Source organism: Xenopus laevis, chromosome 7L, assembly GCF_017654675.1.
Source record: "Xenopus laevis strain J_2021 chromosome 7L, Xenopus_laevis_v10.1, whole genome shotgun sequence".
NCBI lineage: Eukaryota > Metazoa > Chordata > Amphibia > Anura > Pipidae > Xenopus > Xenopus laevis.
Genome location: NC_054383.1, coordinates 31,086,417 through 31,105,728, shown reverse-complemented (window position 1 = coordinate 31,105,728; position 19,312 = coordinate 31,086,417). Strand labels below are relative to the sequence as shown.

Below are 19,312 nucleotides of genomic sequence, written 5' to 3'. Positions count from 1 at the left end.
CAGGTTATTTCACCTTCTTAAAGTTGTGAGTGTCCTTTGTCAGCTCAAGATCTGTACTCATCAGTATTATAGGGATTATGCACAGGTTTAATATAGAAGGCCTGGAGATTCTATTTCATATTTATTGTCTAGGGGGCAAAGGCTTCCCTGGCCCTTCAGCAACCACACAGAGGCTGCAGATAACAACCCACTTTGGATTAGTAATGGGGTCTTTGCAGTGCATTTACAGTAGATGTAGGCAACACTGTTTACTTGATAAATACATAACACACAACTGTGATTGCCTGATAAATACATTTCCAGAATTTCCGAAAGTAAGATTAGAAGATCACAGAGTGTACAGGGGAGAAAAGTATATAAAGTATATAATTTAAGATTCTTGTGGGCACTTGTGCATTGTTTGCTTTAAGCAGACCCATCACCCAAAAAAATTATTCCAAATACTATTTTATCACATTAGTCAAGCAAAATGAACTTTAATTAGAACAGAAATACAGGAGAAAAAAGTGTGTCCCATATCCTTGCACCATCCCATTATTAAGTCTGAAATCCCAACCATATAAGTTAAAACTTAACTTTTATTAAATCACCTAAATTAACACGAGAAAGAGAAAAAAAGAATTAAAAGCAAGGTTAGGTAGGGTAGCTATATCGACACAAAGTCATTAGCTAATATATGATACATAATGTCGAGAATGTAGCGTGGGTTTATGCTACATTAGCAACTATTGCCCACCATCAGTCACGACTACTGTCAAGCTGGCATACCTCTGTGTGTATAAGGGGTAAATGTCATTTGGAGTTAAATAGGCGGGGGTATTTGCACCTCGTCCCTTTTCTCACGGAAGGGATAGTAAAACTTGCGAGGCGGAAGCAACCTTCCAGTATCGAGAGCCCTCGTATCCTCCCACACCACCCTTCCTTAGCGATCAGTTCCCCAGTATAGGACGCGAGTAGCCGATCGGCAAAATGCCTTAAAAGTGAAAGTCGGCAATTTTACGGTGCCCTTCTCCAACCCTTCCGCCCTTCCTCCCTTCCTCCCTTCCTCCCTTCCACAGAGCCGCCCCAGCAATTGATCGTCCCTGCCTAACGGTTTTAAAATTAGATGCGCCTGACGCGCGTTTCGCTTGTCAATCCACAAGCTTTGTCAAAGGCGGAAGGGTTGGAGAAGGGCACCGTAAAATTGCATACTTTCACTTTTAAGGCATTTTGCCGATCGGCTACTCACGTCCTATACTGGGGAACTGATCGCTAAGGAAGGGTGGTGTGGGAGGATACGAGGGCTCTCGATACTGGAAGGTTGCTTCCGCCTCTCAAGTTTTACTATCCCTTCCGTGAGAAAAGGGACGAGGTGCAAATACCCCCGCCTATTTAACTCCAAATGCCATTTACCCCTTATACACACAGAGGTATGCCAGCTTGACAGTAGTCGTGACTGATGGTGGGCAATAGTTGCTAATGTAGCATAAACCCACGCTACATTCTCGACATTATGTATCGTATATTAGCTAATGACTTTGTGTCGATATAGCTACCCTACCTAACCTTGCTTTTAATTCTTTTTTTCTCTTTCTCGTGTTAATTTAGGTGATTTAATAAAAGTTAAGTTTTACCTTATATGGTTGGGATTTCAGACTTAATAATGGGATGGTGCAAGGATATGGGACACACTTTTTTCTCCTGTATTTCTGTTCTATGTATCATGTGACCCTGCACACCATTATATGTTATATCTCTCTCTCAATGGGAGGTGCTACCTATTATCTCTGTTGCTACAATGAACTTTAATTGCACTATATATTATTTGAATCTTGTTTCCATCAGTCTGGGAACTCATAATTATAGAAAACAGGCAGGAGCCATTTTGTATACACTGTTATTAATACAAGCACCAGAATGGGGGACCCGATGTCCATCCCCATGCCCTGGCTACACAATTAAATGGTTAAGAGAGTGGGGGAATGTGTGGAGAGCAGTGACATCTAGGAAGTACTGAATGGAAAGTGAAAGTAATTGTCTGCTCCGCCTCTATGCCTGAGGGATAGAGGAGGGGCAGACAATATTTGATTGACAGCTGAGATTTTTAAATGAGTTTACAACAGCTATGAATGCTTTAATAAAAAATAGAAATTGGAATTCATGTTTCATTTTAAAAGAACTATTATTATATAGCTTTATGTGTCTGGATGACAGGTCCACTTTAATTGTATTCTGTGGAAATGTGTTACTGCCTTGCAAAATTGTACAAGTATGATATCTATTATCTGTAATTCTTTGGACATGTGGTTTTCTGGATAAGGGTTCTTTCCATAATGTGGAGCATTAAAGGGGATGAAGAACATTTCCCAATAATTTCCTAAAATGCTTAAAAAACAACTTTTTATTATATAGATTGTTAAAGTTTGCCCCTCCCTGATCCCCCCGGGTTGCCGAATTTCAGAGCTTTTTTGATAATGGGTTTCCCCTCAGTTTTTGGTGCAAATAGATCATAAGTACAATTTCTGTTTTTAACATATGCCAAGTTTTTGTTTTTTTTACTTTTTTATTTTTATTTTTTTATTTTTTTAAATTATCATTGTTTTTCCATGTATAAATGTAAATTGATATACCTTACTTTTCCTACAGAACCCAACAACTACCGGGCATTGAATAGCCGTGGTGTTAATGGTAGTCAGTTAGGAAAGGATTACATTCAGCTGAAGAGCTTGCTGCAGTCTATTCGCACCTATTCCAGATCCCATTTGTATGGACCTAATATTGGACGCCCTAAGAAAAATGTCATAGCCCTTCTAGACGGGTAGGTAGTACTGCTTTTTATGATCTAGAAATCTAAATCGTGGAAAATGGACAGCATGAATGGGATTAATTCAATGTACTGGAAAGTAGGGGGAGAATTTGATATAATAGTTTGTTCAGTTAAGTGTCACCTATTTACAGTATTTTATGTAACAAGTATATGTTTAAAAAAATGTGCACAGTGCTAATAGAACTGTAGTTAAACAGCTGCTCTTTAGGCAAAATTTTGAGATTGGAAGCCCATTCAAAGTACAGCACAGTTTGCATTGTTCCAAATGATTTGATAATTCACTGAATTCTTATTGCTTTACAGTATGTATGAGAGTAATAACTACAAATAAATTAATCCCTTAATAACTTATAAATAAAATGGTATTTTGCAAGACAGATAAAAGTTTTTAACCGTGTAAAAGTATATATAATATGTTGTATTTTTTAGAGAGTGCAATATATAATATACTGTATATATATATATAATATAAAGTATAAGGTTCTAGTATCAAGCTTTGATTCCTAAGGTGACCAGCATATGGTTGCCACCTGGCCGGTAAAACACCTGCCAAGGCTGGAGTTGGTATTACAGATTTACCAGCAATGAACTTGCCAGTAAATTTGTAATACCTGTAAATTGACCACCTGGCCCACCCACTCAAGGCTCCAATCCACCCAGTCTTACTTACTCTCTTCTCTTTAATCTGCCCTCAACACTCCCTTGTGTCATGGCCCCTATTTTAACACTGACACTCCCATCTACACAATGGTCCCAGGGTCAGACTCGACCGGCTATTGGCACTACCCCTTGGGACTGGGAGCCGGAGGGGGTTGCGGCTGGGGCAGGGAGGGGGCCTGAGATGTCTAACGTATATTTGCCGCTGGGTCCAACCCTGAATGTCCCTGTCTTCTTTATGACATAAGCCTCCCCTTTTATGGCGCAGCATGTCCTCTTTGACTCCTGTCCCCCAGTTAGTCAGTAGAGCATCCTGAAGACCACCTTCAGTAGAGTCAGGGAGTTGGAACCTGAGAACAAGGTACAGGTAGTTCACAGCAGCTTCTGTCATGTCACTCTCATAGGAGTTCTTAATTAATGATTGATTAAGAACCACTGGCTCCTAATTCTTTCTATATATGGTACATATGTTGAGAGTTACAATTCAGCAGTATCAAACCTTTCCTTGAGGCCCCCAACTACTGGTCAGCAGCTGTGGTAAAAGAAGGGAATTCATCCAACCCCTCCTTCCACCCCTTACATAAATGATTGTTAATAGGAAAAGCTTAGAGACAGCATTAAGTGGTTTACAGGAAGTATTTATCTTAACTAGGGTAGATTTTTTTCTTCTATATAATACAAAAAAAGTAATATATGAGTGGAATGATCTTGTCTTTCGAGACCAAATCAACAGCCATTTAAAACAAATGATCACAATGAGTAGATAATACTTCTGGCAACACTCAACTAATAAAACTGGTAAAAGAAATATAAAACATTTTGCTACAGTGACAAATAAGAATATGTATCAATAGCTACAGTTAAAAGCCTCTTTCTTAATCTTCCTCTTTTAATGTATTCAGTGGACAATAATAGTATTTTCATGTTTTTTGTTTTTTTTAAAGAAGCATCCTCCAGATTTATAGTTGTTAGTATTAGTCACGCATAACATACAAAATACTCATGTATGAAATATTATAATAACTGTAGCAGTTGAAAAAAAAAATCAAGGCCTTCTTTAAAGTTAACTGCACCATAAATTATTGATGGGTTGAATGGTTTTTAAATAAATGCAACATTCTGAGCACAAAAGACTGTTTGGGGATCTGCCTGCAAGATCAGATTCTTGGAATCAGTATGAGAAGCCAGCACTGTCAAGCCTCTGGTTCATCATGGCAATCATACTAGCCGAGCCAAAGTGATACTAATTAGCAAAAGCTGCTTTCTTAAAACAGATGTTCTCTCTCTCCATATTTCTCCATTCTTGTACTGTGACACAGAGTCCAATGAAAAACATTTGAAATCTAATTATACAAGAAGTATAAACAAATAACAGCACACAGCGATATAGAGGGGAATGATTGAGACACACACACAGTATATATTTATGGTATATTTCAGTGGCAGCTGTTGAGGTTGTGTGTATACCTACATTTCCATAAAGAAACCAATATTTTTTAATACTAAGAGGCCCATTTACTAAAGGTCAGATTTTAGTGGTATTGGAATGTGATTAAACTCATTCGGGGGAATGTAATAAAAGTCAGTAACGGAAAAACTATTCGTAATACGAAAAGTTATGCTTTTACGAGAATTTAATACTGCTTTTGCGAACCCGGAAACTGTTTAGCGTCCACTTCCGACAGCGAAAGACCGTTTGGGAATTTTATAGTTTGTGCCAATTCACAGTAAATGTAATAAAGCTTCTTACTGAAAAAGTCATTATGTTTGCTACAAAAGATTACGACACCTTCACGCACTTCTTAAGAGCGCGCAGTTAAAATTCGCAATGCAAGAACAGTTTAAGGAACAATATTACATTGCGAGATGTGGATTTTTATTGGTGCGAATTGTTTTTTTTTTATCTTTGCGACTTTAATTACATTCCCCCCATTTTCTCTAAAATCACGAATGTTATGAAAGTTATTAAAGGAGAACTAAAGCTTAACTAAAGAAGTAGCTAGAAATGTTGTACATGATGTTTTGGGCTTCTGTACCAACCTAAAGCAGCCACAACCCTTTAGCAGTAAAGATCTGTGTCTCCAAATATGCCCCAGTAGCTCCCCATCTTCTTTTATGTTGATTCAGTGCACATGCTCTGTGCTGCTGTCACTTACTGAGCTTAGGGACCGACTCACAATATACTGAATATATATCAAATATAAATGTCACAATATAAGGCTGATTAGTAATTAATACAGATAATTACTATATGGAAGCACAGAAACCAGTGCAACCAGCATCATAATTTAATAATCAGTCCTGTATCATCAGTTTATATGACAGGCCAATCTAATTTTCTTCTTGATAATTAGTGACGACCCCTAAGCTTATCTTCTCAACAGCTGCTCAGAGCCCACTGATCATGTGAGTGTCGCAGACACTTTCCAAGATGGTGACTCCCTGCAACACATTTGTATCCTGGATCATTGCTGCTATTGAGATGCTGAAACTTTATTCTGGTTTAGTAAATTCATTATATAAAATATGGCATTTTTAGCCATATTCATCTTTAGGGTTTAGTTCTCCTTTAAAAGATCTGAATATAAAAAGTACAAATGGTAAAAAAAAATGCTGAGCGATCCGAAAAAAATATGAATATCTCTGAAACTTCTAAAACAAGTGAAAAAATATCTGAAAATCTCTAAAAGTCTAATGGCTAAAAGAAAAAGTCCAGTAGGTTCAGCACAGCCTCCATTGACTTCTATGATACTTCGACTGCTTTTACGTGGAGAGGTTTTTGTGGTTTTTACACTTTATAAATCTTACTTTTGTAAAGTTTTAGAGAAAAAATATGATTCATAAAATAAAAAGGAAATCCGAATGTTAGCTTTACCCTGTACTAATACTAAGGGGCACATTTACTAAGGGTCGAATATCGAGGATTAATTAACCCTCGATATTCGACCATCGAAGTAAAATCCTTCGACTTCGAATATCGAAGTCGAAGGATTTACCGCATTTACTTCGATTGAACGATCAAAGGAAAAATCGAACGATTCGAAGGATTTTAATCCATCGATCAAACGATTTTCCTTCGATCAGAAATTGCTTAGAAAGCTTATGGGGAAGGTCCCCATAGGCTAACATTGGTGCTCGGTAGGTTTTAAGTGGCGAAGTAGGTAGTCGAATTTTTATATTAAAGAGACAGTACTTCGACTATCGAATGGTCGAATAGTCGAACGATTTTTAGTTCGAATCGTTCAATTCGAAGTCGAAGTTGTAGTCGAAGGTCGAAGTAGCCTATTCGATGTTCGAAGTAACCAGAAAAAAAATTTGAAATTCGAAATTTGTGTACAGAAATGTTCTATATCCTGAAGGAATTAACATACTGGCCATTTACATTTCTTTTTACTAAAAAGAATCTGTACCCAGGCCCCAATAATGGAGAGAAGTGGTTTTCCCATTCTGACGCACCCTATGGGAGGGCCTTGCATCTGTGGAAACGAATGCTATTATAAGGATAGGAGCCATAGATAATGTAATATAAATACAGCTAGAGTGGGGTGTAGGAAATAATGAAGTGAAAAAAATGGAGACAATGCAGCTGTTTTAGATGTTTTACATGAACAAAGCACCATTTAAGATATATCCGGTGGAGCCATTATAGTTGCTTAATCAACATTTTATACTGTTTATTTACTCATCGGTTCATGTTTTTGGATTTTTGGATAATCCCCCTTGACAAGTGAGTTTGATTGGTAGCAGTTTTTTTTCTTTAGCCACAGAATTAGTATATTCTGATATGAAATCTGCTGTCAAAATATCCCCAAGGCTTCTATGCTACTATAAACAATAATTATTTTACTGTTACTACTTTAACTATGCTGTCACATCCAGTCATTCCCCAGTCTGATGTAATGTATTGTCTTATTTTCTCTGACTGAGTGGTGTATTGCTAGTAGGTGCTTTAATATCATTTCTGAAGAGCAGACAAACGGAAGCCTAGAGTAACTAGTAGACTATGTGATACTGTGTAAAGTGGGTTTCTGGTATCACTAGGTGATAGCATATTATGAGCTGGCATCAGTTGAAAAGAAGTTTTAAGTGCCAAATCTTACTAGAAAGCAAGAGTTCTGTCTAGGGGTCTGTCTTCTGTCAGTTCCTTTGTGTGCACTATGTTATACTGTTATGTTATACTTTAAAGGAGAAGGGAAGCTCCCGAATAAGTTTATTGCCAATAGATTAGCCATAATAGTGCAAGTTATAACACTATATTTAGTCTGTAGAATTCTTTACAGCTCAAGAAACTCTCTCTGTGTGTTTGTTTAAGATAGTAGTTTAGGATAGTAAATGCCATATTAGCTTGGTGTGATATCACTTCCTGCCTGAGTCTCTTTCCCTGCTCACTCATAGCTCTGGGCTCAGATTATAGGAGGGAGAGGGAAAAGGGAGGGAGAGAGGAGCAAACTGAGCATGCTTAAGCCCTAGCCCTGGAGGTTTATTCTGAAAACAGGAAGTCTGATACAGAAGCCCATGTGTACACAAAAAAAGGAAATAAATACTGTGTTTCTCTTGACAGAGGACTCAGAGCAGCATTACTTTGAGCGTTTACTGGTGTATTACTATAGATAAAGCTGATAAAGCTTACTTTATTTTAGCCTTTCTTTCTCCTTTAATTGTTTTATACTTTATTGTACTTTTTTTTGTGATTTGGCTTTTGCCTATTTCCTATAAATACTTTATTGAATGCCTTACAGAGGCTGCATACTCTCCCTTTACAACATTAGTTCAGTGAATAAAGCTTGTCCTAAGCATATTTTTGCCAGTTGTTTTAATTATGAAATAGCTATGGTCATTTGTTGCTCTATACAGGGCAAAATATGAAACTGAAAGTCACGTTCTGCTTAAAGTTAAGCACAATCAATACAAATCAGCAGTCCACTGAAAATCATTCTATGAAATGAGCTGCTCCTTCTCTGAAAAGTAGGGATGCACCAAATCCAGGATTCAGTACTGTATTCGGGCAGGATTTGGCCCTTTTCAGCAGGATTCGGATTCGGCTGAATCTTTGGGCATGGCAAAGCCAAATCTGAATCCTTAAAATCATGTGACTTTTCGTCACAAAATAAGGAATGTTACATATGCAAATTAGGGTTTGTATGCGGTTCGGTATTCGCCCGAATATAATTTGGGGGTTCGGTGGATATAATGGATTTGGTGCATCCCTACTGAAAACCTTATATGCTGTAGCTGGGAGCAGGGAGGTATTTGTTTATATAGAGATTTTTCAGTGGACTGCTGATTTGTTTTGACTTTTGTTCTTTCCGTGCTTGTAGTTTTTTTTAATATTAACAGTGTAATTCATGGCAGTGTAATCGGATATTGAGATGTAGTGAAGTGACTTACCTTGCTTCCAAATTTATGTTGTCATCTGTATAATTCTTTGGTGTACTATTACCTACCGTTTATTCTACTCTCCACACTGCTTGATTTCTTTATTTTTTACTTCATTGCCTTCAATGTATTTTCCTCTCAAAAAGTTGCTGTAAAAAAACACCCATTAACTTCAGAGTAGTTGGCTCTAAAAACATTTCTGTAAAAAAACGCCCAGTTTATTGTGCAAAAAAGTCCCAGCGCCTTCAATCTCACAAGATAGAAAATATCTTACTGTATATCAGTTTCTATATTTATTTGTACATGCTTTACAGTTGGGAACAGGAAAAATGTACATCGCTGATTTTTTTCCGGCCAAGCAAAGTAACTTAAGGCATAGAAGAAGCATTTTATACATTTAAACAAAGTATTTCGTGGTGCATTTTCTTTTGGATGTGCAAAAATAGGAACTGACAACTAACCATTTGCTAGTCAAGTCATATTAACATAAACCATATTAGACAAACATGACTGGGACATTCTCAAATTAGTTCACTTGTTTCCGCCAGCAATGGCAACGGCAAAGGAAATCATTCTATGTTATAGTTAATGTTTTATCGAAACCATAAAACTATAAAGTATTGTACATGGAATAGGATATGCATATTCACATTACTGACAACCATAAAAGGAACTAGAGAAAAGTAATCAGGTTTAAATGTAATACAATAAAATAACAAATCTTAAAGGAGAAGGAAAGGTAAGTAAGTAAGCTTTATCAGAAAGTCTATATAAATACACCAGTAAACCCTCAAAGTAATGCTGCTCTGGGTCCTCTGTCAAAAGAAACACGGCATTTATTTCCTTCTTTTGTGTACACATGGGCTTCTGTATCAGACCTACTGTTTTCAGCATAAACCTCCAGGGCACGGGCTTGAGCATGCTCAGTTTGCTCCTGTCTCCCTTTCCCCCATCCTTTTCCCCCCTCCATCCTCCCCTCCCTGCTATAATTTGAGCCCAGAGATATGAGTGAGCAGGGAGAGCTAATATGGCAGCTTCTATCCAAAACAAACAGAGAGAGCTTCTAGAACTGATTACTCAGGTACGGTAAAGCATTCTGCAGAATAAATACAGTGTTATAGCTTGCACTATTGTGGCTAATCCTTTGGCAATACACTGTTTCAATAGCTTTCCTCTTATAAGGGCAGGGATTTTCAGGGCTACTGCATCTTACTGCAATGCCACTGGTGCTACTGTGATCACAAAAGCCATACTTAGGCCCTTGTACTTTCCACTGGGCACATGCAAGTAAGTGTACATGAACACTGAAGATGATGCATGCGTGTTCAGCACATGTATATGGGTATAGGATCCAAATAATGGGAAGGTCATCTCCCATAAACTTCATTTTAATCAAATAATTCTAATTATTAAAAATGATTCCCTTTTCTCTGTGATAATAAAACAGTACCTTGTACTTTTCTGTTCTGTGCCCTGCTCGGAGAAACCTACCTGACTGTCTCACCAGAATTAAATACCTTTCCACAGGACAGTCTTCCCGTGGAAAGTGAGCCCCAATACGTGAGCTGGACTACTGGATCAGAGTACCTGCTTGGCTGTTCCTTACAGAATACTCCAGCTTCCAAAATCTGGCAAATAGAGTCTTTGAACAAAGTAACCATTCTCTGTTTATTGACGCCTTTCACAGAGCTTACATCTCCTACTGGAGAGAAATTAAAGGAAAAACACACCTTTTTACAAATTTCTTTGGTCACTCTACCACACTATATATATTTATATACTGTACAAGGTATGATATAACCTGCAAAGCTTTACTAAGTCTCCTATCCATAGGATTTCCAGCTTATTATTTCTAAGGAAAACTGCCGCTATAGTCAAGGAAACCAGTACTCTGTTATATTAAGAGTATAAAGAGTATATACTCTACAGTATATAAATATATATAGTGTGGTAGAGTATATACTCTTTATACTCTTAATATAACAGAGTACTGGTTTCCTTGACTATGGCGGCAGTTTTCCTTAGAAATAATAAGCTGGAAATCCTATGGATAGGAGACTTAGTAAAGCTTTGCAGGTTATATCATACCTTGTAGGTGAGTAAAGACACAGAAGATACTCACTCACCAGGTGCTTTCCCCTATTCCATATGACAGAAAGGGATTAGCCATTTATTTCCTTCCTTCTAGGATCTGCTTTAAGAAGGCAGGTAAATGTGTGTCCAGAGCCTGGGGAGGAGATAAGAATCCAATGTAGAGCGAATCCTGGTGTAAAGGCAGAACTAAGAGGTTGTCTGGGGAATAAACAGAATAGCTATAGGAGAAGTAGATCCTATGTAAAGTGTTATCAGCTTCATATTTTAAAGCTCGAATGAGGGATATAGTAGGTTACAGTGTTTTTTTACAGTGAAGGTGCAAAATCAGGTATTTGTAACCTTGTAACATTTTAGACCAGCACTTCATTTTACTGAAAGAAATTGTTACAGCCTGGATATGGCACCATGGAGTAGATGTATGACACTAATATGTTGAATATCTACATGCTGATGTCTGTCAGGAACCAAGTGCTACTTCCACCTAGGTTTTTCATTACTACTACTGCTCTGACTACATATTTCTTCTTATGGTGATCTTGAATTGTTTCACCAGCGTAGGTATTCACAAGTGAAGATCTAGGGTAGAGAAGCAAATAGCCTTTAAGTCTGGAAATGCCAGATACCCTTTTTAAATAAACTAGCATATTAGAAGCAGACTTGCCACTTTTGGGTACATAATGTACTCACTAGTGATGTGTAGGCCGGACCGATACACGTGGGGCCCGCGGGTTCGGGCCGACCTTACACCCCTCTTTCTGGATCGCAGGGTTGAGCTCTTCTAACTGCTCTCCACCTTACAAATGCTAGCTTCCGACTTCTGGGTTGAACTTTTATAGACACACTCCTGCTTGCCCTGCCCCTCATATGACGTCATCAGGGGGGCGGTGCGGGTCTATAAAAGGAACCCGGAAGTCGGCTCGGGTGGGCGCAGGTGGTGCACAGGTGCGGGTCGGGAAAAACGCGACCCACACATCACCAGTATTCACCTATCACTTCTTTGTCATTATTATTTAATACTAATATTTGTTTTTAGAATGTATGCTTTGCTTATTACGTATGTAAAATTTTGATTAAATAATGCAGAGATATTTTTTTTTGACTGTCTCTTTTAACTGAAAAGTTTTGCTTAGATGAGGCTATTTTTATATATATATATATATATATATATATATATATATATATATATATATATATATATATATATATATATATATATATATATATACATATATACATATATATATATATATATACATACTGATCAGTTGTGGTAGGCTTTTAATGAGATATTGAAGTTTTTAAGGTAGGTTGTTAAAGGGCAAGTCAACCCTAAAATAAAAATGTGACTAATAAAAGAAGACATAATTCTAAGCAACTTTCCAATATACATTTATTAAAAAAATGTGGTGTTTTTAAAGTTATTTGTAAAAACAATTGATACTGAAAGCAAATGCTTAACTCCCGTTGTTGTTAATTTTTTAACAATGTTGCAAAAGTCTTAGTTCCCCAGCAAAGTCAGATCTGTTAATCAGCTGCGTTGTCTTACATTGTATCCTCAGTCTGAGCCACCAGTGCAGAAAATAGAGAGGGACAAACACTTCTTTCAATAGCAATACATATACAAATAACTTGAAAACCATAGAAAAATAGTAATTAATGTAATATACATTGCAAAGTTCATTATAATTATGTTTTCTTTTTCTAGGCAAAACATTTTTTTTGGGTTGACATTCCCTTTAATCTCTTAATCTGCTAGTTTGCATCTGTCACAAACCTGGGAGCAATAATTCTGAGAAATAAAATCCGTCACAAGACAGATTGCCGTAAACAGCCTATAAAGCACTGCAGTGGCTAATAATCATCTCTCCAGGGCTGTATTATTACTTCTTTATTCCATTAACACTGATTCCCAAACACTGTAAATGAAACAGCGTAGTGTCAGGATTACAGAATGAAGACAGGACTGCAATTAGGATATACCCCTGCATGTAAATGAGGGTAAGTCTATATCACTAGAGAATTAAATGAATCCGATGCAAAGGAGGTACCACAAGTGCTCAGTGGAGTACATACAGGAATCGACAAGGTGTTTTGTACCCTTTAAATTGAAAATAATTCTGAAATGGTTTTATTTGATAACAAATATATTTGCCCCAATGCACACAAAGTCAGTAGCAGGATACACAGATGATCTAATGCCAGTCTCTGGCCCAGTCTCAGTTTCTGTCCAATTTACATTGCTGGTTTAAAAAAAAAAAGAACAAAGCCACACAAGAAATATCAACTAACTTGAATAAGGAATATTGTAGTCCAAATGCTACCATAAACAACATTCATTCAATCTAACCAGCACATATTACATGAAACTATATCCTGAGTACTATATTCCCATCTAGAATAAATTATATGACATGGAATAAAGCCAAACAAGAAATATTAACTGACTTGAATAAGGAATATTCTAGTCCATATGATACCATAAACAACATTCATTCATCTAACCAGCACATATTAAATGAAACTATATCCTGAGTACTATATTTCCTTCTAGAATAAATTACATGACATGGTATCTTAACAAGCATAGTGACATACAACACAGTTGGATAATATTATCTGGAAAACAAAGAATTTACAACCATTTCCAGATTGGGGTTCACAATTTTAGCATGCTGTACAATCAAAGCTGTATGCAATATTTGCATTTAACCCAAATACAATGCACTCTCTGTTGATTATTGGTAATACATGATTGGTTTTGCTGGTTTCAAATATAACAACGCCAGTTTTGCCCATCCAGTTGGCTGATATATTAAATGTTTTATTTACTTCAATGTATTTGAATGAGTTTGGTCCCATGCTACTTCCCAGATTGATCTATTTGGCCGTTTGGCTGTTGCACTTTTCATTTTTGGGGAGTCTCAAAGACCATTCATTTTATATTCACCTTTTCCGAGGTATTAGAATAAAGAGCACTTCATGGTGTGTTGAAGTTCAGGTTTAAGGTATAAAAGTCTCAATGAAAATCTATTTTTGAAAGATATGCCAAGTATTTCATCAACCTTGGTCACCTACACTGAGATATCATAGATTAGGCTGAGCAGATCTATGCCGATCTTTGATTCTGAAGGGGCAATATATACATTTATTCAACACAAGCCCAGTAAAGAGGGCTTTGGTTGAAGATGTATTCTGCCTGTTATTTTCATTTTTAAAAAAAGGATTTTTAGGTTTTTATTTTTTTAAAGACAGTGTATCTAGAGCCTGAACTGTTTTTTGACTTGGAGAGGTAGCTATCGTCTCACTCCATCCCATTTGTATAATGAAATCCTCATTACTTATGCTTGAAAGCATAGCCAGTAAAGAGGGGATCATTATATGATGCTATTATACTTTCTAATACAGGAAGGGGAGAGTATGGTTCCACCCTTTTCTATTCTTCTAACTCTTCGGTCGTCTAGGAGTGAGTTAGTGTAAAAACAGTCCGTTAACAAATCTAGATGAATACATTTCCCATTTCCTAATTACTTGTGTGTTCTCTGCATTGACCGTCTTTCGAAAACTTGCACTTACCCACCATACTCCACTCTATCTTCAGATCCCCTTGGTCCAACAGCCGGTCAAATGTGAAACTGAAGGCGGTAACATGGGATCAACGCGTATGGGGAAAAGGGGATGATGTTGGCAGACACAAGCACCCACGCTCTCTCTTAGAATGTTGACATTGTACAGCTTCAGTGGTTCCCAGGTCTACGGGAGTGCATCAAAATTGCTTCAAAATGTAGATCTGTGGTGAACTACAGTAACAAGTAAGTAATCCTATTTTATTGCAGAAACAGGTTACTGTTCTTAGAAAGATGTGATATAATCACATTTTATTTGTAATACGCAGTAAAATAATGATATAAAGTTACAGTACTGCATGCCCTTAACAAGTATACTATGAGTGTCTATGTATAAAAAATGTCACAAGAATATTTTACACAGTTCTCAAGTAACTATAATATAGCCTATTTAATAAAACATCCAAATATACTTGTATTAGTACTTGTATTAGAATAAAGCTAAGGATCTGTTTAGTCTGATGAACAACAATGTACCGTCTCAAAACACTGTGCATGTAATAAAAATGTCTCATAATAGTTTGCTTGCAGGGAACCACTAAATAAATAAAATATTACCCTAGCGATTTATAGTCTGTAGCATTGATGGCTAAAGGGAATATAGCTGTAGAAAGATGAAAGGTTCTGCAGTAAAAAACAAAGATGTGATTTTTCTATTTATAGAGACATTATATATATATATATATATATATATATATATATATATATATATATATATATATATATATATATATATATATATATATATATATATATATCTATATATATATATATATTTAATATATATATATCACATGGTAAACTACAGCCACATTGGATCTGCACTGATAATTTGCTTAAAGGAGAAGGAAAGGCTAAAACTAAGTAAGCCTTAACAGAAAGGTCCATCTAAATATACCAGTAAACCCCCAAAGTAGTGCTGCTCTGTGTCCCCTGTCAAAAGACACACTGCATTTCTTTCCTTCTATTGTGTACACATGGGCTTCTGTATCAGACTTCCTGCCTTCAGCTTAAACCTCATTGCCCTGGGCAAGAGCATGCTCAGTTTGCTCTTCTTCCCCTCCCTTCTCTACTGTAATCTGAGCCCAGAGCAGGGAGAGACTCAGACAGGAAGTGATATCACACCACATTAATACTGCAGCTCCTATCCTAAACAAACAGAGAGTTTCTAGAGCTTTTTACTCAGGTATGGTAAAGCTTTCTACACAATAAATATAGCATTCTAGCTTGCACTATTGCAGCTAATCTATTGGCAATAAAATGCCTCCGTAGCTTTCCTTCTCCTTTAAATGGATTATAAACAACGGATAATAGACAAAAACAAAATACTTAGATTGTAAGCTCTTTTCTCCTGTTTCTCTTAACCCTGGTGATTTATGAAATATTGACATTACCCTTTATCAAAATGTTCTTGCCTTTCCAACATCCTGACAGTCAGGAGAGTTTTTAAGGAATCAACACGTTTGTCAAAGCTGATAGTGTGCATTTGTCAGAATGTGTTTGACTGTTAAGGGAAAATAAATAAAGGGCAACCCCCTTCATCAGTGATCATCAATGTATCATTTAACTGCTACACAGGAGTAGCAACCTAGTAACCTAACGTTATAGTCAGCCTAAAGTTATAATTCAGTAGAATAATTTGTCATATTTATAATTTTATTTGTATTTAAATAGGTTTAAGAAGTTCTGTGTCGGTTTATGTTACTTGCATAAAAGTGTTTTAGAAATGCTTACATATGCATTGTGTGTATTAAAAGGGGTAGGCTGGCTAGCAACGTTATACAGGTATGGGACCTGTTATCCAGAAAGCTCTGAATTACAGAAAGGCCATCTCCCATAGACTCCATTTCATCCAAATAATCCAAATTTTAAAAAAGGATTTCCTTTTTCTTTGTAATAATAAAACATTACCTTGTACTTGATCCAAACTAAGATATAATTAATCCTTATTGGAAGCAACACCAGCCTATTGAGTTTGTTTAATGTTTACATGATTTTCCAGTAGACTTAAGGTATGAAGATCCAAATGATGGAAAGATCCATTATCTGGAAAATCCCAGGTCCCAAGCATTCTGGATAACAGCTCCCAAACCTGAAATGAGTTCAAAATAAGCACTTTAGGACCAGTAAAGCCCCACATTCTGTGCTCCTAGATGGATACTGTAATATGGGCTGAGGTGTAAGTATATTCTGCAGCGCTTGGTACTCATAGTGATGGGCGAATTCTCTCCCGCGAAATTCGTGAAAAAGAGAAAAAATTAGCAAAACGTGAAAATTGACGATTGCGTTAAAGTCAATGGGCGTCTGAACAACGGATTTAGTGCAATCGACTTTTCCGATGCGCGTCCAAAAATTTTTCCCGCCGGCGATTTTTAGTGGGAGTTTCACAAATTTATTGGTCCATGGCGAAACACGAAATTCGCTGTGAATTTGCGAATGCCGAATTTATTCGCCCATCACTAGTATTCATTGCCACAGACTTAACTAAAGCCACAATGCACTTAAATAAACAGTGGTTGAAACGGAATACTTTGTCTAGTTAAAATGCATAATATAATTTAAGGGTCGGACTGGGCTGGCAGTATACAGGGAAAATACACAGTGGTCCCCAGCCCTCATGGGCCCCCACCTGCCCAGACCCACATGCGCATAGAGGGAGAATGAGTTTGGAAACTGTAAGGGGGCCCCCGATGGCTGCTAAAAGGGCCCTTAGTGTTTCAGCACAGGTGGACTGCTAGTGCTCTAGTCTGATGCTGTATAGTTCTATAACGATATAATGTAATTGAAAAAATTATTTTACCTTTTCTCTAACATTTCAAAATCAGTCCACAATTTGCTCAGCAACAAAGGATTTATGGATATTTTATACTTTGGACTCTTTGGACACTCACATGCTCAGTGTGGTCTAGGCAGCTATCCAGAAGCTTTGCTGAGGGGTTGTTGCAAATCCTCAAGCAGAAAATGAGTTTCATATAAGCTGATGCTAGAGGGCGGCTTATTCAATTCTGATGCAAATTACACTGGTTATCGAGCTGCCACGTAATGAGAATCTGAACTCATGAATAATCAGCCTTGTACTGTTATGTTCATATTATATATATGCAGTATATTGTGAGTCAGTCCCTAAGTTTCAGTAAGTGAAAGCAACACACTGCATTAGCAGAAAAGAAATACTAGGGGCAGCTTCAGAGGAAAATATATTTAATGCTAAAGGGCTGTGGTTGCCTTGGGCTGGTAAAGAAGCCCATATATAATGTGGAGCATTTTGAGCCTGCTTCTTTGTTAAGCTGTAGTTCCCTTTAAAGCAAGACTGTGTGATATTAGACCTATTGGAGCATTCATAGCACCCTTGTCAATGGATGCTCACTTTGATTTTGTTCCATCTTTCACTTGCTAAATGTGGCTGGTATTTTTTTTAGATGCTGTTACTGCTTTCTAGATATGCAAAAAAGTTTTGTGTTTGGGGGGGATTGAAACATAATGGTTTGTTTGGGAAAAAAGGTTTTGAGCAATTCCGAGTACAAAATTATACAGCACATGAATGTCGTGGCTCCAAAGCTAAAGTTGGATTTCATGTCATGAATTCATACATGGTTTAAATTTGGGAACTCTGACATGGTGGTCTGGCATGACGTCACTTTTCTTCATTGTTAAGACAAACCTTGTGTTGAAAAGTCTCTCCGATTATTCAGATTCACAAATCCAAGTATGCTTTTAGGCTTGTATATGGCACATATTATTTATATTCAAATGCGTCCAGTTTGTGTGTTTTTACATTTACCATTTATTATTGTTTCATACCCATGTCTGCATGCTTCTAAAGTTACAGTATATTTCTTTTATTGGATGTGCCTTCATGGTTCAAACACCAAAAATGAACTTTTACAGTATTTTTTTTTACCAGAGAAGGATATAATTTAAACAAAATGTAAAACAAAAACATAAAGCAATCTGTTCTTCAGTGTTGAGGCAAACTAATAGGGAAGCCTTGTCTGAATACATAGTTAACAATGAGGTGGCACTCAGGTGTTTATTATGTAAGTATACAAGCCAGGAAATACTTAAAACCTGTCTCTAAATAAAAGGCTGAACGTTAAAATCAAAAGATATTTAAATTACATGTGGCACTTAAGCTGCTACAGCTCTAGAGATGGAAAATGTGAGTCGTGGTTTAACAAGTAAAGATAAGCCTTAGGATAGCTCTTTCTTTTTGGTAAAGCCAGAGTCAGCCCATCTGTATAATTTAGAAACTTTGGGGCAGATTTACTAAATTGGACGTCGCTAGCAAAAATTCTCCAGAAATCTCATCCGCAGGGACATCGTCAATTTAGTAACGGTTGTAGAGGACAATTTACTAGCGAAAGAGACCGTTGTTATTGTAGTTTCGTGCCCTATCGCCAGGCGAAATTTCGCTCAGGCGAATAAGGGATTGCCTTCAAAAGTTCTAACTATTAAATATTTTTGTGTTAACATTTTTTTTCCAACCATTTGCGAGGAATGGCACATTTGTTTTAGGGCTCATGTCTAGGGCATTAGAGGATCTTTTTGGTCTTTATTTTGCTTCCTTGGACATTTGTAATAATAAGTGCACACTTCAAGCATTTGCACCAACATCTCTAATTAAGACGTCTATACAACCTATATGTACCCGCCCTATTCAAATTGACCTAAGCGTAAGAGTACTACGAAGTTTTGCTAGGCAGAAATGAATGCAAGAGAAAGTTTGCTATGAAATGCTCGCACTGATGAATGAATG

The 19,312-nt window shown here is 36.9% G+C and overlaps 1 protein-coding gene across 1 annotated transcript in view; it reads left to right on the top strand.

Moving 5' to 3' along the window:
* The window catches only part of hpse2.L (heparanase 2 (inactive) L homeolog), a 166,840-nt gene that overhangs the window by 83,934 nt on the left and 63,594 nt on the right, over positions 1–19,312 (top strand). The window contains exon 5 of the mRNA XM_018225283.2: positions 2,626–2,797. Coding sequence (XP_018080772.1) covers positions 2,626–2,797 — 172 coding nt within the window. The remainder of the gene's footprint in view (positions 1–2,625; positions 2,798–19,312) is intronic.